Source organism: Plectropomus leopardus, chromosome 19, assembly GCF_026936395.1.
Source record: "Plectropomus leopardus strain MGB_pleo_1.0 chromosome 19, ASM2693639v1, whole genome shotgun sequence".
Taxonomy (NCBI): domain Eukaryota; kingdom Metazoa; phylum Chordata; class Actinopteri; order Perciformes; family Serranidae; genus Plectropomus; species Plectropomus leopardus.
In genome coordinates this window covers 25,993,849-26,015,916 of record NC_142194.1, presented here as the reverse complement: position 1 = coordinate 26,015,916, position 22,068 = coordinate 25,993,849, and the positions used below count along the sequence as shown (strand labels likewise).

The window sequence follows — 22,068 nt, the reverse complement described above, 5'->3', positions numbered from 1 at the left end:
CAGAGACGAGGGAGCTTGAAGCTGGAGCTCGGGGTTTATTTGTTCCAGTGAAGTCGAAATTCAGGCATTTACACACATTCAGTGGTTCCCTTACTCCCACCTGCAGTTGAGAGGAAAGACAGCAGAAAGTCACTGCTCTGCTTTCCCTAACATACTCAATGCCTTTGGGCGAGGCACCTTACTCCAAAATGACCATTTGCGAAGCTCCAACCACCTTGTTTACTATTGTTGTGCCTGACAAGTTTTATTTTTTGCATGGCAAAAATGCAGTTATACGCTATCTGTATTAGCTAACAGTTGCAGGTTTCTTACATGTTTTCTCTTTTGTTTTCGGTTCTCAAAAGTTAAAAAAGAGACACCAACCAATTAAAGGAAAACAAACCCCAAATGATTATCGGTTACTCATCCATGTTACATATAATTTGGGAAGAAAAGACTGTGGAGAATTTTTCTTGTCTCAGGCGCAGACAAGTAGGGTGCTTGGATCTTTCTCCAGAAATTTTTGTTTAAGTGGAAATTAATTGTACTGCTCAGGTTGTGAAGGAGTTTGTGAAGGCATGTTTTGATATAGTTTTGCTGTTATTAAACACAGACCCGGTGATTCTAATTTATAAAGAATTTCTCTGTTTTGGGATTCTTTGTTCACTATGGATGCACGCGGGACAAACAGAGTTCTCTTTTTGACCAGACTTTGGTGTAACATGGGGGTGTAATTGGTATTCAAGTGGTCATTTGGGGGTGGAGGGAAGTATTTCTTTAACTACTTCTGCCACTACAACCCACTGCACATTGTTTAAACGTGGAGAAATCCAAAGTTCGGCAGGGCTGCAGTGCCTTATTACCAATGCTTTGATGCTATGCTATGATGGGAAAATCACTGTTTGGGGGTGAGGTTTAGTAAATGGTCAAAGGCAATTTGATGTGACTTATTAATTTCAGTTTTCCAACATTTAATTCTGCTGAACACTTTTATAAGCTACGTTAAATATCTGACTTCCTAAACACCGAGGCCCAACGAAGAGTATATATCTTAAAGAAACAGTCGTTTAATGCCAATGCAGAAATGCTACATGTTTTACTCTGCTTTTATTGAACGTGTTCCGACATTCTGCATCATCTGCTGGTTTGCTACTGAGGCACAGAAAAAGATTGTTTGAAAAATGTTGGGGATTAAACTGGCAAATATTGAATGCATTTACAGAGACAGAGTTATTAACATCATCATGGGTGGCGAGAGGCATCCACTGGCCTGCTCATTTAACCTGCTCCCATCTGGATGACGTTTTTACCCCCCTCTTTTTGCAAAATTCTACACCTACTATCTTTTTTAAACACACACAAATACAAAGCAGTTTACCCAGCGGGTCTGGTAAAATGTCTACCTCTGTCCTGTCTCATCAAATTCCTATTTAATTGCAATGTAAGTGTGTAGTACACTTACTGATGTGTTCACTTTTGTGGCGTCAACATGTGGAAAAGTCAAGTGATTGTTGCTGTAAACCAATTTTCCACAAGGGGAAAAATAAGAGTATCAATCTAAATTTCCTGATCTAGCCTCTCTTCTCCACTCTTTTGTCTCACCTCTTTATCCAGCCCCCGTATCTCTTTCGAAAAGCGTTTGCACTCCAGCTCCATGTCCTCCACATGGATCTCTCTCCAAGGAGTCATCCTCCATGCAGCCATGCTGGACTCCACTACGGTGATCATGTCCCACAGCTCCTTCAGCAGGCCCACCTCACGCCTCAGGGATGAAGGAGAGTGGACAAAGTGAATTCTCTTCAGATACTGACGGTGAATGTAAAAGAGCATCCCTGTTATAACGGCTCATTAGTTTCAAATTTGGCATTGGTTATGGTATTTTCTCCTTCCAGCTTTGGGCTTTACCTGCATTGTCGGAGCTGTTTGTACTCGGAGACGGTGACCTCGAATAGGCTGGCAGAATCCACCAGGGAGGCCATCACTGCCTCCCGCTCCTGGATCTGCCGGTGGAATGCGTCCAACATCTGGTAGGGGCTCTCGCTGTCAAACCTGGACGAATGCATGAGCGCACACAGACACCCATCAAAGCACGCGTGCACGCACGCACACGCACACACATACGCACACATTAGCACAAGCCCAGTATAAATCAGGCTGTGTTTAGGTAATGAAGGGCTGCAGTTTGCCAAGCAGGAATTGGCTGCAGTTTAACCAGTCCAGAGACTCCAGCACTAACTGCACCCTGTGACAATTAACAATGGCTGCAATGGCATTAATGGGAAAATAATCACCAGGTTATTAAGAGACCAATTACACACATAACTAATCTGACAATTAGACATTATGACGAAGCATCTCTACCTATGAATTAATTATCATTATGTTAAGATTCAATTAGCCTTGTCGGATGTGACAGCCTCGAGATAACACTTTACTCTGTTATCAGGTGAGAAGGCAGAGGGGTGACATTCTTATCTTTTCAAAGGGGCTCGCTGAACTTAAGTCTCCAAGGAGACTACACAGCAAACTGCTTCCTTCACAGACTGACTCTGAAGACTCAAATCAAATGATTACACACTTTATTTTAACCTCCCACTCTTCAGTCTTCATAATCACTCTTAACAATAAACTCTTAATAAATTGCTTCTAACAAACAATAATGTAGATGTAAGCAGACATAAGATCCTTTTAAGCGTTTGTGTATGTCAATAACACCTCCTATGAAACATTCATAACAGGTGTAAAAACAGATAATGATGACTGACTATTTGATATTAAACTGGAACCACAGATGTGTTTTCATATTTTATTTATATATGAAGTATTTATGAGATTTATTTATCAATATTTTTTCCACGGCAGCAGAGCAAACTGATAATGGCAGTATAATATTTGCTTGTAGCAACTAAGGCATGATTCATTTCTTCTGTTCATGTTTAAGCACCTCAAAGCATTTATTTAAAGTCCCCCTCCAGACATGTTTGAGTACGCAAAAATACTTGAACTTATATTTTGTTTAACATGATATTGCCACAATGTGGTTTAAAGAAAAGTTCTGTAAGCAGGTCTACTTTTTCTTCCCTTTGAGAAATTCTGGCTCTGGCCTCTGGTAGGTTTTGCTTTCCGCTTTCTCCAGTGCTGCTTACACGAGGCTGACCAGTGAAGTAGCAGTGTGTATCAAGACAGCTAACATTAGAGGTAACACGTGAGAGATTCAGCCTCAGATTAAAAGTCTGTGATTCATCGAAATCAGTAACTAGCAGAGTTATCAGAATGCTAAATGTAGCTGGCGTCCTTTGTTTGTTTATGTTGTTTGCTTGTAGGTTAACTGGCAGTGACTGACACTGCATTAGTTGTTGTGAAACATCCAATAATATCTGCTACGATGGGGTTTTAGGTATAGCAGAAGAAAGTTCCAGGGTCCAGCTTACATACAAAAACTTCACATTCCACCCTGTTTGCTTTCAAAACTTTCACTATGCTAATGCTAACTCTGCTCTTTGTACTGATATGTCCGCTCTGCATCGGAGGTTTAAGGCTTTCTCTCTTATGTTGTGTCAAAATCTGACTCCCCATCAATATGTGCTTCCTGTATTTGCAATTAGCTTTTGTATTAGTGAAGGAAGAGCACGGACCACACCCCCTTTGTGCATAGTGACAAACTTTGCACAGAAGCAAGTCTGTTTAGTCAAGGTCACTCATATTTTGGGGCAAGACACAGAATAACAGAATTCTGAGTGGAGAGGCTTTTTCACCAAACGCCCATGTTTGACATTAAGCAGTGCCGGCCAGGGAAAAGAGCAGCTGCATAACACTGATTTCTTTGCCAGAGTAACTAATCTGAATCACAATGCCCTGACCTCAGCAGGGCGTGTCCAATGAAATCCTGTCATAGACAGAAAGTGGATGTGACAGCTTTACCACACAGAAATATGTATGACTTTTTTCATACCACTATTTTCAATGTCAAGAATGTCTTTCTGAAAACAAATATATATTTCTTATTGTGTCTAATCATACTGTATTTCATTACTTAGAAACTCTATACTGTGTAATCTGTTAGAGTGTTTCATAGAAGTTGTTATAGTAATTTTTAAAAAGTTAATAAACACTCTAGGTGTCCTTATATCTGCTAACAACTACACTATAGTACTTAAAGTAAAAGGAAAGTTGAAGTGTTAATTAACAAACTCAGAGGCAAAAATCCATTATTAACTCTACCTGAAGGGTCCTTTGCTGCGAAAGTGCTCCCTGAAGGTGTGCTGCTCCACGTCGAATGAAGCACACTTTCGACGCAGGCTGGCCACCTCGATGGCCTGCAGAGGTGCCACCTGCTGTTTGACTAACACAGCCTGCTTTTTCACATTGTTCCACTTTTCCGGCAACTCCTGCAGATAGCCGGATAGATAAACAGATAAAGAGAGAAGAAGATAAAGGGAAGACGATCAAAGCAAGGAGGGCAGGAATGACAGATGATGAATTGCCAAGAGGACGAGCACACAACGGTGATGGGCGTTTCGAAGACACAAAGAAAAAGTAAGAGAAATGGATCTGTCTTAGCTGAAGGAAACAGAAGAAAGAATATGTGCTGGTAAAAGTAATGTGAAGTGACCGACCATCAGTCCTTACCTCTAACTGTTTATAGACCACGTCAGGCAGCTCCTGTTCATAGACCTTCAGCAGAGTGATGGTTTGCTGCAGGGGCTCAAACATGGCATCTGTGGTGGTTTGTCTCTCCTTAACAGCCAGCAGGTGACCCAGGACCCCCACCAGGCCACCATAGTCTCCCTCCTCCAACTGTTGGCTCAGGCCAGCCTCAGCCACACTGATAAACTTCTCCAGATCTGACAGACTGGAGATGGGTGACAACATCCATTAAAGGGACACTTACAGAGGGGCATCTAATGTGTACAACTGGCATAGTTAAAGGGATACTTTGCCGATTTTCAACCAGCTTTGTATCAAAACAGTGGGGGTAGTTTGTGTGGATAAACTGTAAACACTGCTAAAGGAAGTCATTTACGTCAATTGGTGGTGTTTTGCTGGCTCTTGGGGCTGTTGTCCAAACTAAAGACTGTAATTCGTCAATTTCGTATTGCCCGCCAACCCAGCTATCACAGCAAAGCACACAAAGACTACAGAGTGGGGAAAGAAACACTCCCACCCTTCTCTCTCTCTCTTTCTCAAACTCAGACTGAAATCCTATCAGTAAAACTAGGCAGTGCTGATTAAATATAAATCAAGATAATGTCACTGCACTGTCTATTTTTTGGCCATAATGTTTTCAGAAATGTATTTTAATGCCCCATTTTGCAATAATGGCAAGAGTTTGTGAGCAGGAAGTGGGCACCATCCTGCTTCCTCAAACTGTAAAATTAAGCAGTGCTGATCAAATATAAACCAACATTCTGTTACTGAGTTGCATATTTCCCAACTCAAATGTTTTCAAAAGCATGTTTCAGCAAACTGTTTAACTAACACAAATCCGCTGGCTACATTTATGTAGAATGGATGAGGTCACATTGCATCACCTGCCAGATACGTTCTGACGGCTGTAGATTTTCTCCCTTTTAAGCAAAAGTCAATGCCACAGTCTTACTTCTCTTATTTTCTCTGGTCATTTCGCAATTCCCAATTTGGAAAGTATTTGCGTCTTTCTACTGCACAGACTAGTTTTATGTGAGGGCTCTCTTTATATCAGTAAAATACGTCTTTAAGATCTGTCATGCACCATGGCGAGTATTCAGGAAGTAAAATCAGATATGTGATGACTTCTGTGGCTCTTTCTGAAATCTGGGAAAATAAAACTGCTAACACGCTAGTCAAACCACACTTGCTCTACCTGCTAGCTGGCTGCTAGCTTGACAATAAGGGTACATTCACTTTCATCACATTGTTATACTTGTGGTGTCTTTCTGTAAATATGCATTATAGATACAGTATATGTTTACATATACTATTAGTCAACAGCTGAAAAACAGCTGCCAATTTGATAAAGTTGAACTCAACACAAAGGTTTTTTATAACTTAATTATATTATTCATTATTTTTAGATGAATAAGTTTTTATTTATATACAAAGGGCTGGTGTAAGTTTAATTCAACCCTGTGAGCGAATTTACCACTTGCAGCAATTTCACTGAATAAATTGATTTTGCTATTTCAAATGATGGTGAAATGAGAACAGAAGAGTCATAAAGTCAGCAAGTTCCACAACAATATCCAATATTTGCCAATATTAGACACAATGAGCTAGAATCATAGCAGAGCATATAAGGCTGAATCATTAAAACCTGTGACTGTGTTAAACTGTCCTTCACCTGTTGGTTACATGGTCGACGAGGTGCTGTTTGAACATGAAGCTCCACTTTTTGATGATGTTGAGCAAGGCAGTCTTCATGCTTCGGCCATCCACCTTCATCCACCCATGGAACACATGCACGGGCTCCAGGCCCTGCACCTCCTCATAGATCTTCTCATACCTCCAATATGACAACAAACAGATTTCCGTCAGGTCAGTGAAAGCTCAACCTAACCCTAATGCTGATTTCAACAGCTCTTTGACCTACACTTCATCTTAATCTTCCCTCAACAACAAAATTCACTGATTTTTAAATTCCAAAACATCCCATTATTGACCATAAAAATGATCACAGATACACAAACAGAACACAGTCCACTTGACCAATACCCACCCGTCAACCTGTTCTCTAAAGTTGTCCAGTGTCGGTGGGCTCTCTGAGATGCATTCGTCCGCATCAACCTCAGCCTCCTGGCTGCTGAGAGCGTGGCCGTACAGCAGGAACTGTCGCATGAACTCCTTCCTGTCATCCACATACAGGTAGCTGTAGCGTTCCAGAGAGTTGCGAAACTCACAGCACGTTGCCATGACGCCCTGCACGCGTTCCATGAGGAGATGACGCATGTCTGCCAAATCAGCCATGTCCTCCATGTCAGCCTGAGAAGACATTTTGACTGTTTTTATTCAACATGTTGATGGGAGTGATCTGCATTCCAGACACTGCTTATGAAAAGTAATTGCAAGTTAGAGATGTGGAGGCTGCGTCATGGCGTCAGTACCTGGTAGTGAGGGAAGGAGCTATGCTGAGCCAGACGTGGCACCAGGGAGGAGATCCTGAACACATCATTAATAAGGCTCTCCACCAGCTCAAAGAAACTGTCTCCTGCCTCAAACTCCAGTGATGGAGTGAACACCATGTCAGGAACCTTCAGATCCAGCTGAACCTCAAATAGAGGGGCCGCCACAGCTCTCTGGTCTGGAGCCAAAGGAAAGAAACAGTAGAAACTGCATTGGAAACACCACTAGAGTAAAACATATTGATTTGTCGTAATAAGTGAAATTTCTGTGTTACAGATACACAATGCAAGAGTTGCTGGTTACGGTTTGTAAATAATATCGAGTATAAGTGAAACCCAACCCCATATGGGCGTTTCAGCTCGTGAAATGTTTGCCTTTTTTCGGCACTGTGTGTGCTACTTCCTCTTTGATGGGTGTTGCTTACGGTCCGGCACCTGGTTGCTATCTATTAAGTCTTGACCTCGCCTGTGCATTGTGCCAAGGACCGTCCCCAATACAGCAATTTACGAGCAAAATAAGTAAAGCAGGCATAGAACAGGGTCTCTACAGATAAATACATCTCAACACTTCTAGTGGGTCATGTGACGATTAATGATAATTTGAGATTGAATATATGTAAAAAATCAGGGGCGTGACAAAAAACAAACAAACATGAAAATGCAAAATTGTTGCGACTATTTCTCATTAAAACTAGTCATACCGGCAGTGATGGGAACTTGCGTCAGTTGCAACATGGGTTCAATAAAAGATTTTGATGTGAATTTACAACACTTAACTGGATCCTATTGACCCTGAGCTGAATCTGTCTTTGGCAAGCTGTTCTATAGCCTGAGCTACTTTAGCTATTTTATTACGTTTCCTTATATAGAAATGCTATGAGTGAATTTGGTGAAGTCACTTTGGTGAACAGTTGCAGTGTTTGTGTCTAGGGCTTTTATTGTGAAAGGTAAGAATTATGGAGTAAATCTGGTATGCTCTGCCTATAGGTGCAGCATGATTGGTTGATGCCTTTATTTGCAGTGCAGAAGCTCAGAAAACATTCCACATTCTATGGGAAAGTACTCATGACAAAGACAACAGTTCAAAGAGACATAGTGACGTGTAAATTAATCTTGTGAAAAAAATGATGTGAAGATAACTTTACTCTGAAAAATTGAGTTCAAGAATTATTTTCAGTGCATGGAAACCTATACCGTATGTGTGAAAACGTAACATTGTCATAATGCTGATGAAGACGGTGCAATATGACCTAAGTAAGGCAATAACTAGTTCATTATTTGAGGTTGTTTTGTAAAGAGGTTAAATTGACTCTGTACAGTACAGTTTTGTACAGTTTAGTCTTCATATGAAGATAAGAGGTCATTTCTATTTTGGATCATTTATTTCAGGGATTTTGTCAATAGATTTGTACGACACACAAAGTAAATTTTATGAAATGAGTCGCTGAGTTTTTTCTTGCTAATACTCCAGTACATATTGGGGTACAGGAAACCCTGGCACTTTTCAAAAAAGTTTCAGAATATCAGTCATACATAATTCATAGAAAAATTATATCTCTAAACTGCATGTGCAACGTATCACAACGTAAACAACACAGCTCAATGCAACTAAAATGCCATCTTAATGTTATTGCATCATAACAAAAAAAAAATAGTTTGCCATAAATTTAGTCATGGATTCAAAACATTGGAAATGTAGAATTTAATGTTTAATTTTTTTTTTTTGTTACATTATAAAGTATTCAGTAAATGAAACATTGATGGCACAGTGCTGTATTGCCCTTCTTTTTATTGGCTTTTTTTTCTACCAAAAAGTTCTGCACCGGTGAGTGTATATTTATGATTGAAAAAAATTGAAAGCAAGTCAATTATTGAAAAAAGTCTGAGAGCTACTGATCTAGCAGACAAAATGTAATATTGCAGCTGCTAGCACACAAAGTGAAGGGATTCTCCAATGGTTCTATATCATTTTTAAACTTGAAACCGTCATATCTTTCTTCTCTACATGAATATAAAAATGAATTGTGTCAAAAATGTTTTATAAAGATGGTTCTGTGCAGTCTTGATTCATTGCTTAGCCTAGAGACGACGGCTGTGCAGTGATCACAGTCGGTTCACTCAGTTCAGAACCTTCCTAATCAGGAAAGACTTTCTGAACCCACACAGGGAGAGGAAGAAGAAGAGGATGAAGTAGAAGTGAAAGATGAAGAACTGGACACAGTAGCAGTCTGGCAACAATTCGCAAAATCTTGAATCACATCCCAGTCCATCTAAACCAGTTGACAAAACTAATGCCAGCAACAAAGTCCAGATCCATTTTATGTCCACTGCCAATACAGGCGGACACCCAATTGACATCAAAACCCTTGAGGATGCCTCGCCAGGAAGCTGTCCAAGACAGTGCTGGCTGAGAATGTTTTTGGTTTACTGTGGAATCGTTTTTCGATATTACATTTTTTGTTGGCAGCAGATTTTTGGCTTTGAGACAATAGTAGTAACATTACCATCATCACTACAGCTTACTACAAATAGTGAGTGCTTCTTTTTGCGATTTTCCTGTTGATGCATATGTACCAAAGTCCTACCAGTGTTATCCAGGAAGAACTTGAGAGAGCACTCGATGCTGTTGAAGAGTCCATCGATGATCATGTCGTCGATGTACTCAATGTAGGCCTTCCACTCCTCAGAGGTCTGCTCGGCTTTGAAAAGCCCCAGGTTGCTCTAAGACAAGACAAAGCCCAACACTTATACCAAATCATCACCTCTACCACATTTGAACAGTACAGTAAATCTACTGACTGGAAACATTTTAATTACCTTTAGCAGGAAGTGGATCTTTTCTCCAGAGGTCCGTAGAAGACTGTAAAACCTGTCCAGCCTCTCCGCCCTGTCCTCCAGACTGAGCAGTGCATCTTTTTTGCCCTCCTTCCTGTCAAACATGGGGCTGGCCCAGCACCTCACGCAGCTCTGTATCTCCTCCACGTTGTCTTTGGTCCTCTGGAGTCGGTTCTCCAGGTCACAGATGGAGTCTCGCACCTCCTGGATATACTGCCAAATACCTAGAGTGTAATGGATGACAGAGGGGGTCAAAAGAACAGAAAATATAAGAAAAAATGAGCTAGAACAGAGGTGTATGACTAAACCACTGGATGTCTGACAAGTAACTAGCTCGGCACTAAAAAAACAACCTGTCTCATAGCTTTTTGTTCCCTGTAAAACGTTTATAGCATCTTGTAGTATTTTGTATGATCTTCATGTATGGAGGGTGTCAGTGTGGGTCTGTTGTGGCAGGTGGACTTGGATCAAATTTAAAATTGTAACCAACAGCAACACTGTGGGGGACAAGATGTTACTGAAACTGATACAAAAAGACCTTTTTTAAACTGCTCGCTGTAGCTCGTATCATTAATTCAAACTGCTGGCAACAGCTTATTCATGTTGTAGCTCCACTTATTAATCAGCATGACTAAGTGTGAACAGCCACACTAGCAGCTTGGAGCTGCTGCTTTGTCAGCACCCGAAAATGTTTAGCAGGTAATATTTATTATGTATACCATCTCAGTTTAACATACAAGTATGGCAATATTGGATCAAAACACACAAAGTACAGTTTAGGCTCATGGGAATATTGTAGGAATTTGGCCAGAAAACAAAGTATTGAATAGGGCTAACACCTACTGTCGGTTAGTTGATGGGTTGGTCTATCGTTTGGTCAATTACTCTTTGGCTCATTGCCAAAATATATCTCTGTATTTTTTTTTATTCAAAAAATGATCTACTAATTGATTTTACCTTTTATATTTTATCCCTGTTCTCTTATATTGTAAATCTGTATATTTTATGTTTTATATCTATTGCCCTTTAAAGCACTTTAAATTGCCCTGTTGTATGATATGTACTTTACAAATAAAGCTGCCTTGCCAAGTGGTTGGTCAATATGCCCTTGTCTGGACACTGAGTTACTGTTCAGTAGCTGGTGGGTCTTTCATAAATCTGTGTGTCCACCAAGAGTTTTTTCCCCAGCTGAAAACACCCTGCTGGGAGCACCAGACTGCTTTGGATGTGCAGCGTTTTTTCAGCTGAGACAGTTTTAGTTGCCTCCTTGTGCTTGTCTTGTACATGATGTGACAGCTGGTCTTTCACCTTTTATATTCCTTATATTATTACCTATTGTCTGCTGATAAGTAACCAGTAATTGCACAACAGAAAATGATATTTGATGGGAATTTTACATGCCACAGTGACATAATTTGTCCACCAGGGACTGACATTTTTATTTTTTTATTTAAGAAAAATGTCCTGCTCAGTACTGATGTTCACAATACTTAAAAAACAAAGGGGACCTCATAAAAAAATGTTTTTTTTTTGCTGTGTTTATGTAAAAAAGCTGACATGGGTTGATCAGTGGTCTAGTACTTGTTAATCTCTGAAGCTGTAAATCCAGTGTTGTGTCCTCTCTTGAAATTTCATTTGTGTTTCTGGCTTGTAGCCCTGTGATAGTCTGGCGACCTGTCCAGGGTGCACCCTGCCTTTCGCCAAATGCCAGCTGGAATAGGCTCCAGCCCCCCACAACCTTTAACGGGACTCTCTGAGGCTAAGGAATGACTGAATAAAGGAGGGAATTTCTGGGTGTAATAACAAAACAGGTTTCACAGAATAAATTACAGTTGGCAGATTCTATTGATATGACAGCAAGAAACATCAGCCCCCAACAGCATCGGGTGTTTAGTGCCGTGTGAGCAGTGATGTTATTTAATAATAAAATGCAGCACTGAACATTGCCGTGATAAGCATTTAAAAGTAAAATGGGTGTCTGAAATTACTAACTTATAGGGGAAAACTAATGTATTTGATAAAATGATACTATATAAGTGAAAGCAAGTGTTATCTGCACTAAAATGGAAGGAATGCTAAGTTTCCTCACATAAATACATTTTCACTGAATAATCCAGTGTTTGTCAGGGCCTGAAGATATACAGAAAATAGAGAAAATGGCCAACCTATGCACTTGCAAAAAAATACATCTCACACACACACACACACACACACACACACACACACACACACACACACACACACAGCACAACATAGAACAGATAAGTGTGAAACGGCTGTATGCTCTGCAGAGGGACTGTGAGTTTGTCCCCGCAGACAGTTGAGTGCATCGTAAACACTCTTCTCATTTCTGCTATGTTCTTCAGGGAATCCCGGAGTCGAAGGAACCAACAACGTGTCTGCCAGCAGAGTGTCAGTCAAAGCTTATCAATGATTGAACACCTCTTCTACTCTTACTTCATGTTTTTCAGAATGCAAAGCCTCTCTGTCCATGTTACATCTCAGAGCAGCAAATGAAAAAGGATCAAGGAAGGAATTTTTCTACAATAACCTTTGACCTTTCATATACATAAATATCAGCTCAACCACTATGTATTGATTTGTTTTTACATCATACACTCTGTTATAATATAGCAAACACATACACAATATATACATACTCGGACAGCACTTATGTTTTCTGTTTTAAACATAAACATTTCCTCCTCTTTCCTAAACCAAATTCTCGTGTACACAGTGACACGATTGTGTTTAACATGATGCAGCAAAAGTATTTTGGGTTGGTAGCATGAACAGAAACAGCACATCAACTTTAAGAACAGGAAGAGGAAAAGAGTCACATAATTGGACTTACTCTCTAAATGGCAGCTTTGCAGTCAACAAAGATAACAAAAAATAACCCATAGTGTATATTTACCTCAAGGAATAGTTTAAAAGTTAGGAAAATATACTTATTTGCTTTTCCCTGGAGAGTGATAGGATTAGATCTAGATCAATTCATGTCTGTGTGTTAGGTACAGTGCTGGAGCCAGGAGTCCATTAGCCTAACTAGCATAAAGACTGGAAGAAGGGGGAAACAGCTGGCTCTGATCTGTCCATAGACTGTATATAATGAAGGACAATGTGTCTCCACTTACCCCTACTGTACAAAAATGAAGCCAAAATATCCTGGATACAGCTGCTGCCGTCTTGTGCTATCTGACCAAACACGAGCAGTGCCATTTATTGTGAGCACATCGATCGGCAAACATAGCTGTCAATCATGACATCAAAGCCCCATAACTAAGTTCAACTAAATTTATCAGAAAAAGGAACACTTGAACAAACATCAGGGTGAACTATTTAACTATTTCACCATTTTTGGGGAAAAACTAATTTGGTGTGTACTTGTACTTGAGTTTTTAGTTTGGCCCATATATTCAATGTTTATTACATTTTCTGATGGTATCTTCTGCATGAAGGACCGTCTAAGGCTTTAACATGTTCACATTTCTCCATCCTCAACGATTCTTCACTTCCTGCCCCCCATATGAATTTCACACCTCATATGAATCATGTGACTGCAAAGGTCAGTGTGGTGGGCTACTTCTTTCAAATAATTTGAGGCCATTTGACTGGCCTTGTGGTCTGTCAATAAAGAGTTTCACAAATGTCATCCCATTTCTCCCACAAAGGCGAAATTCAAAGGTGCACTGCAACTTTTGAAGCCTTCGTGATCGATGTGAAAGAGCTGATCATGTCAATTTCTAGTGCGCAAAGCTTGCGTCTGGGACACTACAGCGGGTATAAAAACCACACTTGACCTTTTGAAACCTCGGAAATTGGCTTGATTTCTTTCAAAAACATGGAAAGAAGGCAATGAGCAAATAAAGAAGAAATTAATCAAAAAGCAAGAAATTAATAAAAAGTACAAGAAAATTACCTGAAATTTTGAAGAATAAAATAAAATAAAAAAGATGTAAAATTTAATCTAAAAAACCAAGGACATGACCTCGAAAAAGTGCTTAAAACTATAATTATATTGTAACATAATTTTAAATATATAAAGATGATCATTATAAATACAGTTTTTCCCCCCGACACACTTTTTAAATAATTTTCTGGATCAACTAATTTCTTGCAATTGGTGATTTTTTTTTTTTTTTTTACCAAAATGTTCATTGCCTTTTTTCCCATGTTTTTGAAAAAAATTGCACCAATGCTCTGGGTTCATAGAGCTAAATACCCGTAATAGGTGTCTGAAAGCTGCAGAAGAACAGTAGCAATGCTGCAGGTTTCAAAGGGGTTAAACTGCCCCTGATGGTTGTTCATTGAGCAGTAATTTGTGTGGTGTGTGCGGTTGTGTTAACGCATGTATTTGTGAGCTTCGGAGATGCTGGCAACTGTATCTTCTACTTAGGACAGAGCCAGGCTTGGTGTTACCAATGTTTATGCTTTGCTAGCCTTGGGGTCTGTATTTGATGCACAGACATGAGACTGATAAACATTTTTTTTCATCTTATGACTGACAAGAAAGCAATCAGACATATATCTTAAAATATTGAACTATTTCTGTGAAGGATCAGAAACACTTGCATCCTGTTTACTTTGAATAATCCAGAGTATCTGGTGATCTTGAATGATTGTCCTGACCTTGGCTGTTCCAGTTTAGACTCTCCTCTGCCTGTCTGAGCTGAGCGTCAATGTCCCTGAGCTGGCCCTGAACCAGAGGATGCTCCACGTCCAGCACAGACTGCATCACCTGCAGCCAGACAGTGGGAGAGAGAAACGAGAAGCAGAGAGAGACATAATGTGATCTTAAGCTTCCATTAAGTGTGCACAGAAATATCATTTTAATATAACTTCTGTGTGGCCTTTCAAGCCCTGAGCATCAAGACGGGATGTCGTCCTCATTAAAGTCATTGTTTCTGGATCGTTCCATGTTGCCATGACTTAATTGGACTTGAACTTTTAGCTTCCTGAAGCAATGAAGTGATGTTTTTTTATTTTTATGTAATCATCTCAGTGAGGTAGGTGCGATGCGTGTGGATGGGCTTTGTGGGAGCTGTCCTCTGTGAGGCTGAGTTAATTACATCAGTGATTGCTCTTGTTTTATGCCACATTATTTAAAGCTCTCATTAAGGCCAACAATACAATTATGTGTTTCATAGTGTCTGTGTCACAGAGAGCTTCTTTATGTACTAATTCTTTTATTTCAGTCATGAGGTGAATACACACAAACAGACATTTGGAATTTATTCTTGAATTCTGCTAATGAGGATGTGCACTATTTATGAGCATGCACAGCAATCACTATAGTTCAGTTGGGTAGAATGGAACTGAATCATGCCATGATTTAGACATTTCTGAAATGGTATCAGACAGCAGAAAAAAAGCATGTACAGCCATGATGACAGCCCCACAAGGTTCTATCGTTCTTTAAAGGAACACTTCACCCACAAATAATAATTTGCTTATCAGTATCTCACAATGTGTTACCTGGTATTCATGATGAAATTGTTTTTCCTCACATGCCTCTTCAGTGAACAGCAAATCCAAAAATGGAGAAAATTCTTTTTGCATTGAAATGAAAGAAGGCTGCATTTAACAACAGCAAAACTATATAAAAGCATCTGTTTACAAGCTCTCCAACAGCTGATGCAATCCATGTCTCACTTATCAAGTGGTATGTGCAGTACTTCCTAAACACATGTATTTTCACTAAAACGTAATCTTTACAGTTTCAAACATAGACGAGTAGTTTGAACTCTCCTCAACGCACAACATTTATCAAGAATTTTCTATGTTCTCTTATTCTTCATTCACAATAAAGGCAGAAAAGCAAGTTTTCTTCACAAATTCAACATGTCACAGGCTAAGTATTGACATTCAAATGGTCATTCTGTTATTGCATCACATAACTCTTCAAAAGGTCAGCAAGTCATGAAAGTTTTAAATCCACAATTCCTCTGTGAAATCGTAGACTATCACCAGAAATCCCTAATATGTGGCTGCTCCCACTTATAAGGGGCTTGCCTTTTCATTATCACTCGCATAACATACTTGCGCAAATATGCAATGGAAACCGGCCTACTGTCAAATTCATCAGACATCAGACTGCTAGTGATTAAGTGTATTTTTACTTGAACAAACTGCTTTATGCCTTATCTCAGCTCACCTTGTTGTATCTGCTCACGGTGAGCTCCAGGTTGGCCACATACTGCCACAGCTGCCCCCTGTTGGTGTAGATCTGAACTGCAGTTTCAGGGATGGCCTCAGTCTGTCTGGCCTCCAAGTACTTCACTTCTCTCAGAACAGATGCCAGCTGAGAAGGGGTTAAAAGGAAAGTCAGAGGCATCAAGACATTTGCAGCACAACAAAGTCTGAGTTCTAACCCTTTGAAACCTGAGCAAATTGGCTCGTTTAGGTTTTTTTTAAACATAGGAAGAAGTCAAGAGCAACTTAAGAACAAATAGAACTTAAACCAATTTGTTCAGAGTTCACGAGTTGAAATACTTGTGAAAGGCATCTGAACTCCGCAAAAGAAAAGGGACGTCATTGCAGGTTTTAAAGGGTTAATCAGTACAGGGTGCCAACAATATTTGCCAACATTTAACCATTTTACTTTTGAGCACAATGTCATACAAAAAGATTTTAAAAACACAAATAATCAGTACTGGAGTGCCAGTGTTGGTGATAGAAAAATTTCAGCTAACACTCAGATTAATGAGATGTAGGTCAGCGATGCTTTAGGGCAGCGTGGGCCAGCATTACTGCCTTTAAATGAAAAATTGAAATACTGGCCCAACTAATTAAAAAGATGAACTTTATCTACAGATTTATGCTCAGCTGCAGGCAGGTGTACGACACTTAGTAGAAGATATTTATTACAAGAGATCAGCTTGATATGTCACCAAACTAATAAATCACTCAGATCCTGTCTAGAGGTATTCAAAAAGATTACAAGAGGTCGGACATTTAGCGGCTTGTCTTGGATCAGCTTTTTTTTTTTTTCTTTCAAACCTGCGGGTTGAAGTTGACTGAGATCAGGTGAGTGGTTGGGTCCCTGCTGATTAATGGCAGGCTGAGGTTGTACTGAGAACTCTCGCCCACGGTCTCTGTCCATGTCTCGTACAGGCTGGCAGAGTATCTGGAATACCAAAAACAAAGAACATAATCTGCGATCACAATCAAACAAAAGTTATTATCACAGAAAAACAATTTGTACCTTTCCCGTCAGGGTGTAACATTGTTTCAGATTCCCATTAAAAGGGCCGGGACTTTTATTTCACTAGGCCACGGGCGTGAAAACGGCTCACATCATGGAAATTAACATAAGCGGGGGAAAAACAAGCAGCTAAAAGGCATATGATTGAGACATTTTCCCAATCCTCTAAGGGTGTAAACAGAATGAGAGGCGTGATTCGCTCGTCCACTTCAGGCGCACAATAAGGCATAAGGAGAGGTAGCGGGGAAGGAGGGTTTAGATGTAGGCGCGGGGGGGTAATATGAGGATAAACGCTGATTCATCTGCGAGACACTGGGAACAGAGACTATGTCAGGGCTCGGTACAGCTATATCAATCTGTAAATAGCCACGATTATGATGAGAACTTCAGTGCACTGTGTGCTCCTTATTGGATTTCTGCTGTGAGCTTCATTTCCTGATAGTGGCACCGCAGACGCAGAGGCAATCAAATGCCTTGGTCATGGCCATAAATCACGCTGCATTTTGTCTGTGGGGGTAATGAGTGAGCATGCCCGTCCTGTTCCTGACTGGAATATGTATAATAATGGTGGCATTCATCGGAGGCAGCGGCGATGATTATTACAGCATAACAAGGGCTCTAATTTCTGATGGGAGTAAATTGAGGGCAAAGAACTGGTGTTGTTCATCATTCCATTACTCTGGGTGGGGGGACATGAAGTGAAGGAGTGATATTAAGCGTGCAAAGCATAAAGAATGATCATTTGTCTGGGTGTGTGTAAGTGCATCTGTGCATCTCATTCACAAAAGACTTCTGTGTATCCTGGACGCAGACACAGACACAGACACAGACACACACACACACACACACACACACAGACACACACACACACACACACATTTTTATTACCATACTTGTGAGGACTTCCACTGGTTATATTGATTCCCTAACCTTTAACCTTCTGCAATGCATACTCAATTTGAACAATCACTGTAAACTGACACTAATACTAATCTATGCTCTACAAAGGCCTGCAACAAATGAGAATTGTCATTATCAATTAATCTGCTCACTAAACACACACAGAGGTGTTGCTGTTATTGAGTCTACCCTCACTGATATAAATGAGGTGGATGAAATATTAGAAACACACAGAGTGTATGTTACACAGACGGATCAATCAATACCACAAAAAAAAACCAACCATATAGTTGAATCAACTCCTCTCTTAAATGGTTTTAACAAAATCTGCACATCGAAAGCTTCATGAAGAGGGGATTGAGGATAGGACGATACACAATTTAAACATAGATCCCAATGAAAAATACTCACAATACGTTGATTTTGGTGTCGCTCTATTACTTGGATAATCATGAATATTGTGTACAGCAGTGCCCAAAGAGACAGCTGGTTAGAGCTCTGATTCTCTGCCTGAACCTGATGGGACCAAACACGACTCACCGGGTTAAGGCCGGGCCGGGCCGTAATTTCTCGTTATTGCCCGAGTGAAAAAGGGGGCACTTCCGCTAAAAGAGGAAAAGTGACGGCAACAAAAGAGCAATATATCTAAGAACCAGGGGAGAGAGAGCACAAGCTAGTGAGGGATGTGTGTTTCCTTCTGCCTCCCCAGCAGTGGGAGAGATGTGTGTGACATGCAGTGAAGAGCCGTAATCATCATCTGTGCACCGTATCGTCATAGACTGCTATGAGCACTAGACACACAGAGGAGCAAAGCCCCCTCTGCCGAACCGGTCGAGCAAGAGACCACAGACTCTTGAAATGAAGAGGAGAAGAAGTAGTAATGGTGGGAGGAAATGTGTCAATGTTAAGCTTGTAATATGTTCTCATATTTCACAAATATATTTCATTTACAGTAGAATCTCAGGTCTTTCATTAGGATTTGTGCCCAAAATTGTTTCCATAGTTTGGTTTACGTCTTGGGTAGAAACTGTGAGTTCATGAAGCGTCGTCCTGATTTTTTGGGTCCTATCAGAGCTCTACTGCTGGGAAACGAAAAACAAAAGAAACTGCAAAAACTGCATGCGCACAGACCTCACCAAGATCTTAATCAAGCCCTGGCATATTTCATATCAAAAGACATGATGCCATTTCAGTCAATCAATTTATTAGTCCCATAAAATCATTCCAGTGAAATGCTGATATTTTTTCACTAAAGGGATGTTCACTAAAAAAATGTTTAAAAAACTTGGTTCTTCACAAAATGTGAGATAATGTGATTCCAGTATGTTTAGAGCCATTTTAACAGCTATAAGCATGTTTTTTTGATTGTCAGGATGATACTGTTAAATGCAGTTATTTTGGCCAATATAATAAATTCCCATATCATCCCGTGCCTGTTTGCAGGAACGTCGCATTGGAATGCATTAGTTAAAGCTAGTTGGACCTATACCTAATTACCTAAAATGTATGCATTATACAGTACAATCAAAAATCCCCACAGTGAAAATTAAAAAGTGGTGTCGATGGCATGTACAGTATTTTCTGCTAACAGTTGCACAATGTAATGCATCACATTTTATAGATGCAACAATTACACTCAAGACTGGGTCTCTCAACCACAGTAAATCTCAACATCACATGTAATCATGTTGCAAAATGACAACGATTCATTCAAAAGGATCAAACATGTCAAAATACTAGTCTGATTCTTACATCACCCCCCAAAATCAAACTGTAACCTTGAAGTGGGGCACAGGGTGAAAAAGGCAGAATGTTCATAGTGTGGAGTTTCTCTTGCCTTCTTATGAGGACATTTCTTCAAAAGTATAGAAATGGAAAATCTCTGGCTCATGCAACTCAGCTTGATCCCATAGAAACCGCAGTCCCACCCAATGGGATGCTTTATCTTGCAGGTTTTGATGCTGCATGTGGTCTAAAAGGCCATTTCTCACATGGCATCAGTGAGCAGCGACACAGCATATGGGATTATGGGAGTCCTGTGAAATAATCTGCAGAGCAGCGCCACAGTAATGAGAACATAAATCATGCCTGGAGCTGCATGTCTACATGTTATTCCACAGAGGCTGCTTCATAAATGTTATACACTCAGCTAACAAAACCATAACTGTTCAGTTTAAAAACAGCACTGGTGTGAAATTACAGGGATGTCAGAGACAGAGCTCATATCTGATTCAGGTTGGCTTTTATCATATTTACAATCCAAAACGGAAGCTTCCTATTCTGTCACTGTCTATTCTGTTTAATCTTCCGCTCTGCTTTTTATTCAGTAACACATACATCAAGCATGATGACATATAGTGTAATACACTGAGATAAGATCCACACACACCTGTCCAGCAGTTGCATCATCTCCTCATACTTCTGGATGACCCTGGCTCCCTCTGCGGACTCCAGGCACCTGCAGGGAAGATGGAATTTTACAACCCATGCAAAGGTTATATCCAGTGGCCAATATTCCACAACATTATTTTTATGAGGCCTTTAAAACAGCTCAGAGAGCAGTTAGATCACACTAAGACCACTGGAATCGCATGGCCACACTAAAATTCATTTTTTATTCTACTGTGTTGGAGACAAAAGGGAAAACTCACGGAAAGGAGACGTGTCTGAATTTGGAGAAGGGGGTCTGGATTCGCTGCTGCAGCTCCTGGGCCCATCTCAGCCCACCAGCCACAGCTGGCATATTCTTATTCACTGGAGCCCAACCTGAGCAGGTTAAGAACCATTACTTACTGTTACACACATATTTACCACAAAATCAGTGAAAGATTGAACTAAAATAGTCATGTTGAAATTTGTTAGAACTATGTTGGTAACTTTTGTGTTTCAGAAAAGTATTTGTTACAATAGAACTGATAATGGTAAGTTGTCCCACCCAAATGGATGCAACAAAAGTTAAACGACAGCAAGGGAACTGTCTATCAAAGTCCAATTACCTACCCACACAGTCCTAACAAGACGTCTAATTAGGCAACATGGGAAAGTGAAACAAGTGAAAACCTCTGAGTGGGCAAACAATGGCTGTTTGGGGGCTTTAAAATCAAAACCATGCAAAGACGAAAGTCCAGGTAGAGTAAAATTTGTCTCTAAACAAAGATTTGTCTCTAAACACATTGTACATAACAGAAAATAACTGCTGTAGATATATGAAGAGATTGGGAACTATAGCAGTGAAATGTGGAGTTTCAAGTTCAAGAAGGTTTATTGTCATTCCAAACATGAGGTACATGAGAGGGAACGAAGCTAAGTGATGAGGTGCTGGTAAAAGCAGCGCTGAAATTGGACATTAGAATTTGAAACTGTAGAATCACCAAATAATTACAATGAAATAAAACAATAAAATCTAATATTAAGCAAGGATAAAACCAAAACAAATTTAACAGTGAAAATGAGTATTAATAAATTGTAAGTACAAATATTCAGGTATTATTTCACATTAAAGAGTCTGCAGTGTGTGGTTGTTATTAGGGATGTCAACATCTACACGTGTAAACGGGTACACGGATAACAAATCATAACCGTTCAGAAAAATCAATAACCGTTTACACGTCATTTTTTCCTCTCCTCCTCCTCGTTCATTTCTCACCAATAGTATTTTTAGGGGTGATAATGTTGCCTGAAAGCTTAAGATAATAACATTAACTAACTATACACTTAAATGTTCCCACTAATGCAGTTATCCGCATACATAATAGATGCACAGGTGGCAATGTTACGTTGATATTAAAAAAAAAACGCAGCCACAGCCAGTGTCGCGTCACTTCAAGTTACCTCGGGGCCGCATGGACAACAAGCAACAAGCGATGAACAAGCGGAGCTTAAAAAAATATATTGTACAAAAGTGAGCAATAGTTAAAACAATGATTAAAAAAGAAGGTTAAACCTTTTCCAGCTTTCACTTGTACGTTTTCTTGTCTGTCAAAATTGATGATTTTATTTTCAACTCATTTTACTTTCTGTCATAAGTAGGTCTAAGCCTTAAATGGTGAG

At 39.9% G+C, this 22,068-nt stretch overlaps 1 protein-coding gene across 1 annotated transcript in view; it reads right to left on the bottom strand.

The window, feature by feature from the left end:
- The window catches only part of dnah9 (dynein, axonemal, heavy chain 9), a 186,454-nt gene that overhangs the window by 152,760 nt on the left and 11,626 nt on the right, over positions 1-22,068 (bottom strand). The window contains exons 10-23 of the mRNA XM_088069941.1: positions 20,670-20,784; positions 20,408-20,476; positions 16,914-17,040; positions 16,069-16,215; positions 14,544-14,652; positions 9,894-10,135; positions 9,662-9,797; positions 7,059-7,255; positions 6,674-6,936; positions 6,299-6,460; positions 4,609-4,831; positions 4,201-4,367; positions 1,885-2,028; positions 1,582-1,741 (exon numbers count right to left, since the gene is read on the bottom strand). Coding sequence (XP_087926067.1) covers positions 1,582-1,741; positions 1,885-2,028; positions 4,201-4,367; positions 4,609-4,831; positions 6,299-6,460; positions 6,674-6,936; positions 7,059-7,255; positions 9,662-9,797; positions 9,894-10,135; positions 14,544-14,652; positions 16,069-16,215; positions 16,914-17,040; positions 20,408-20,476; positions 20,670-20,784 — 2,261 coding nt within the window. The remainder of the gene's footprint in view (positions 1-1,581; positions 1,742-1,884; positions 2,029-4,200; positions 4,368-4,608; positions 4,832-6,298; positions 6,461-6,673; positions 6,937-7,058; positions 7,256-9,661; positions 9,798-9,893; positions 10,136-14,543; positions 14,653-16,068; positions 16,216-16,913; positions 17,041-20,407; positions 20,477-20,669; positions 20,785-22,068) is intronic.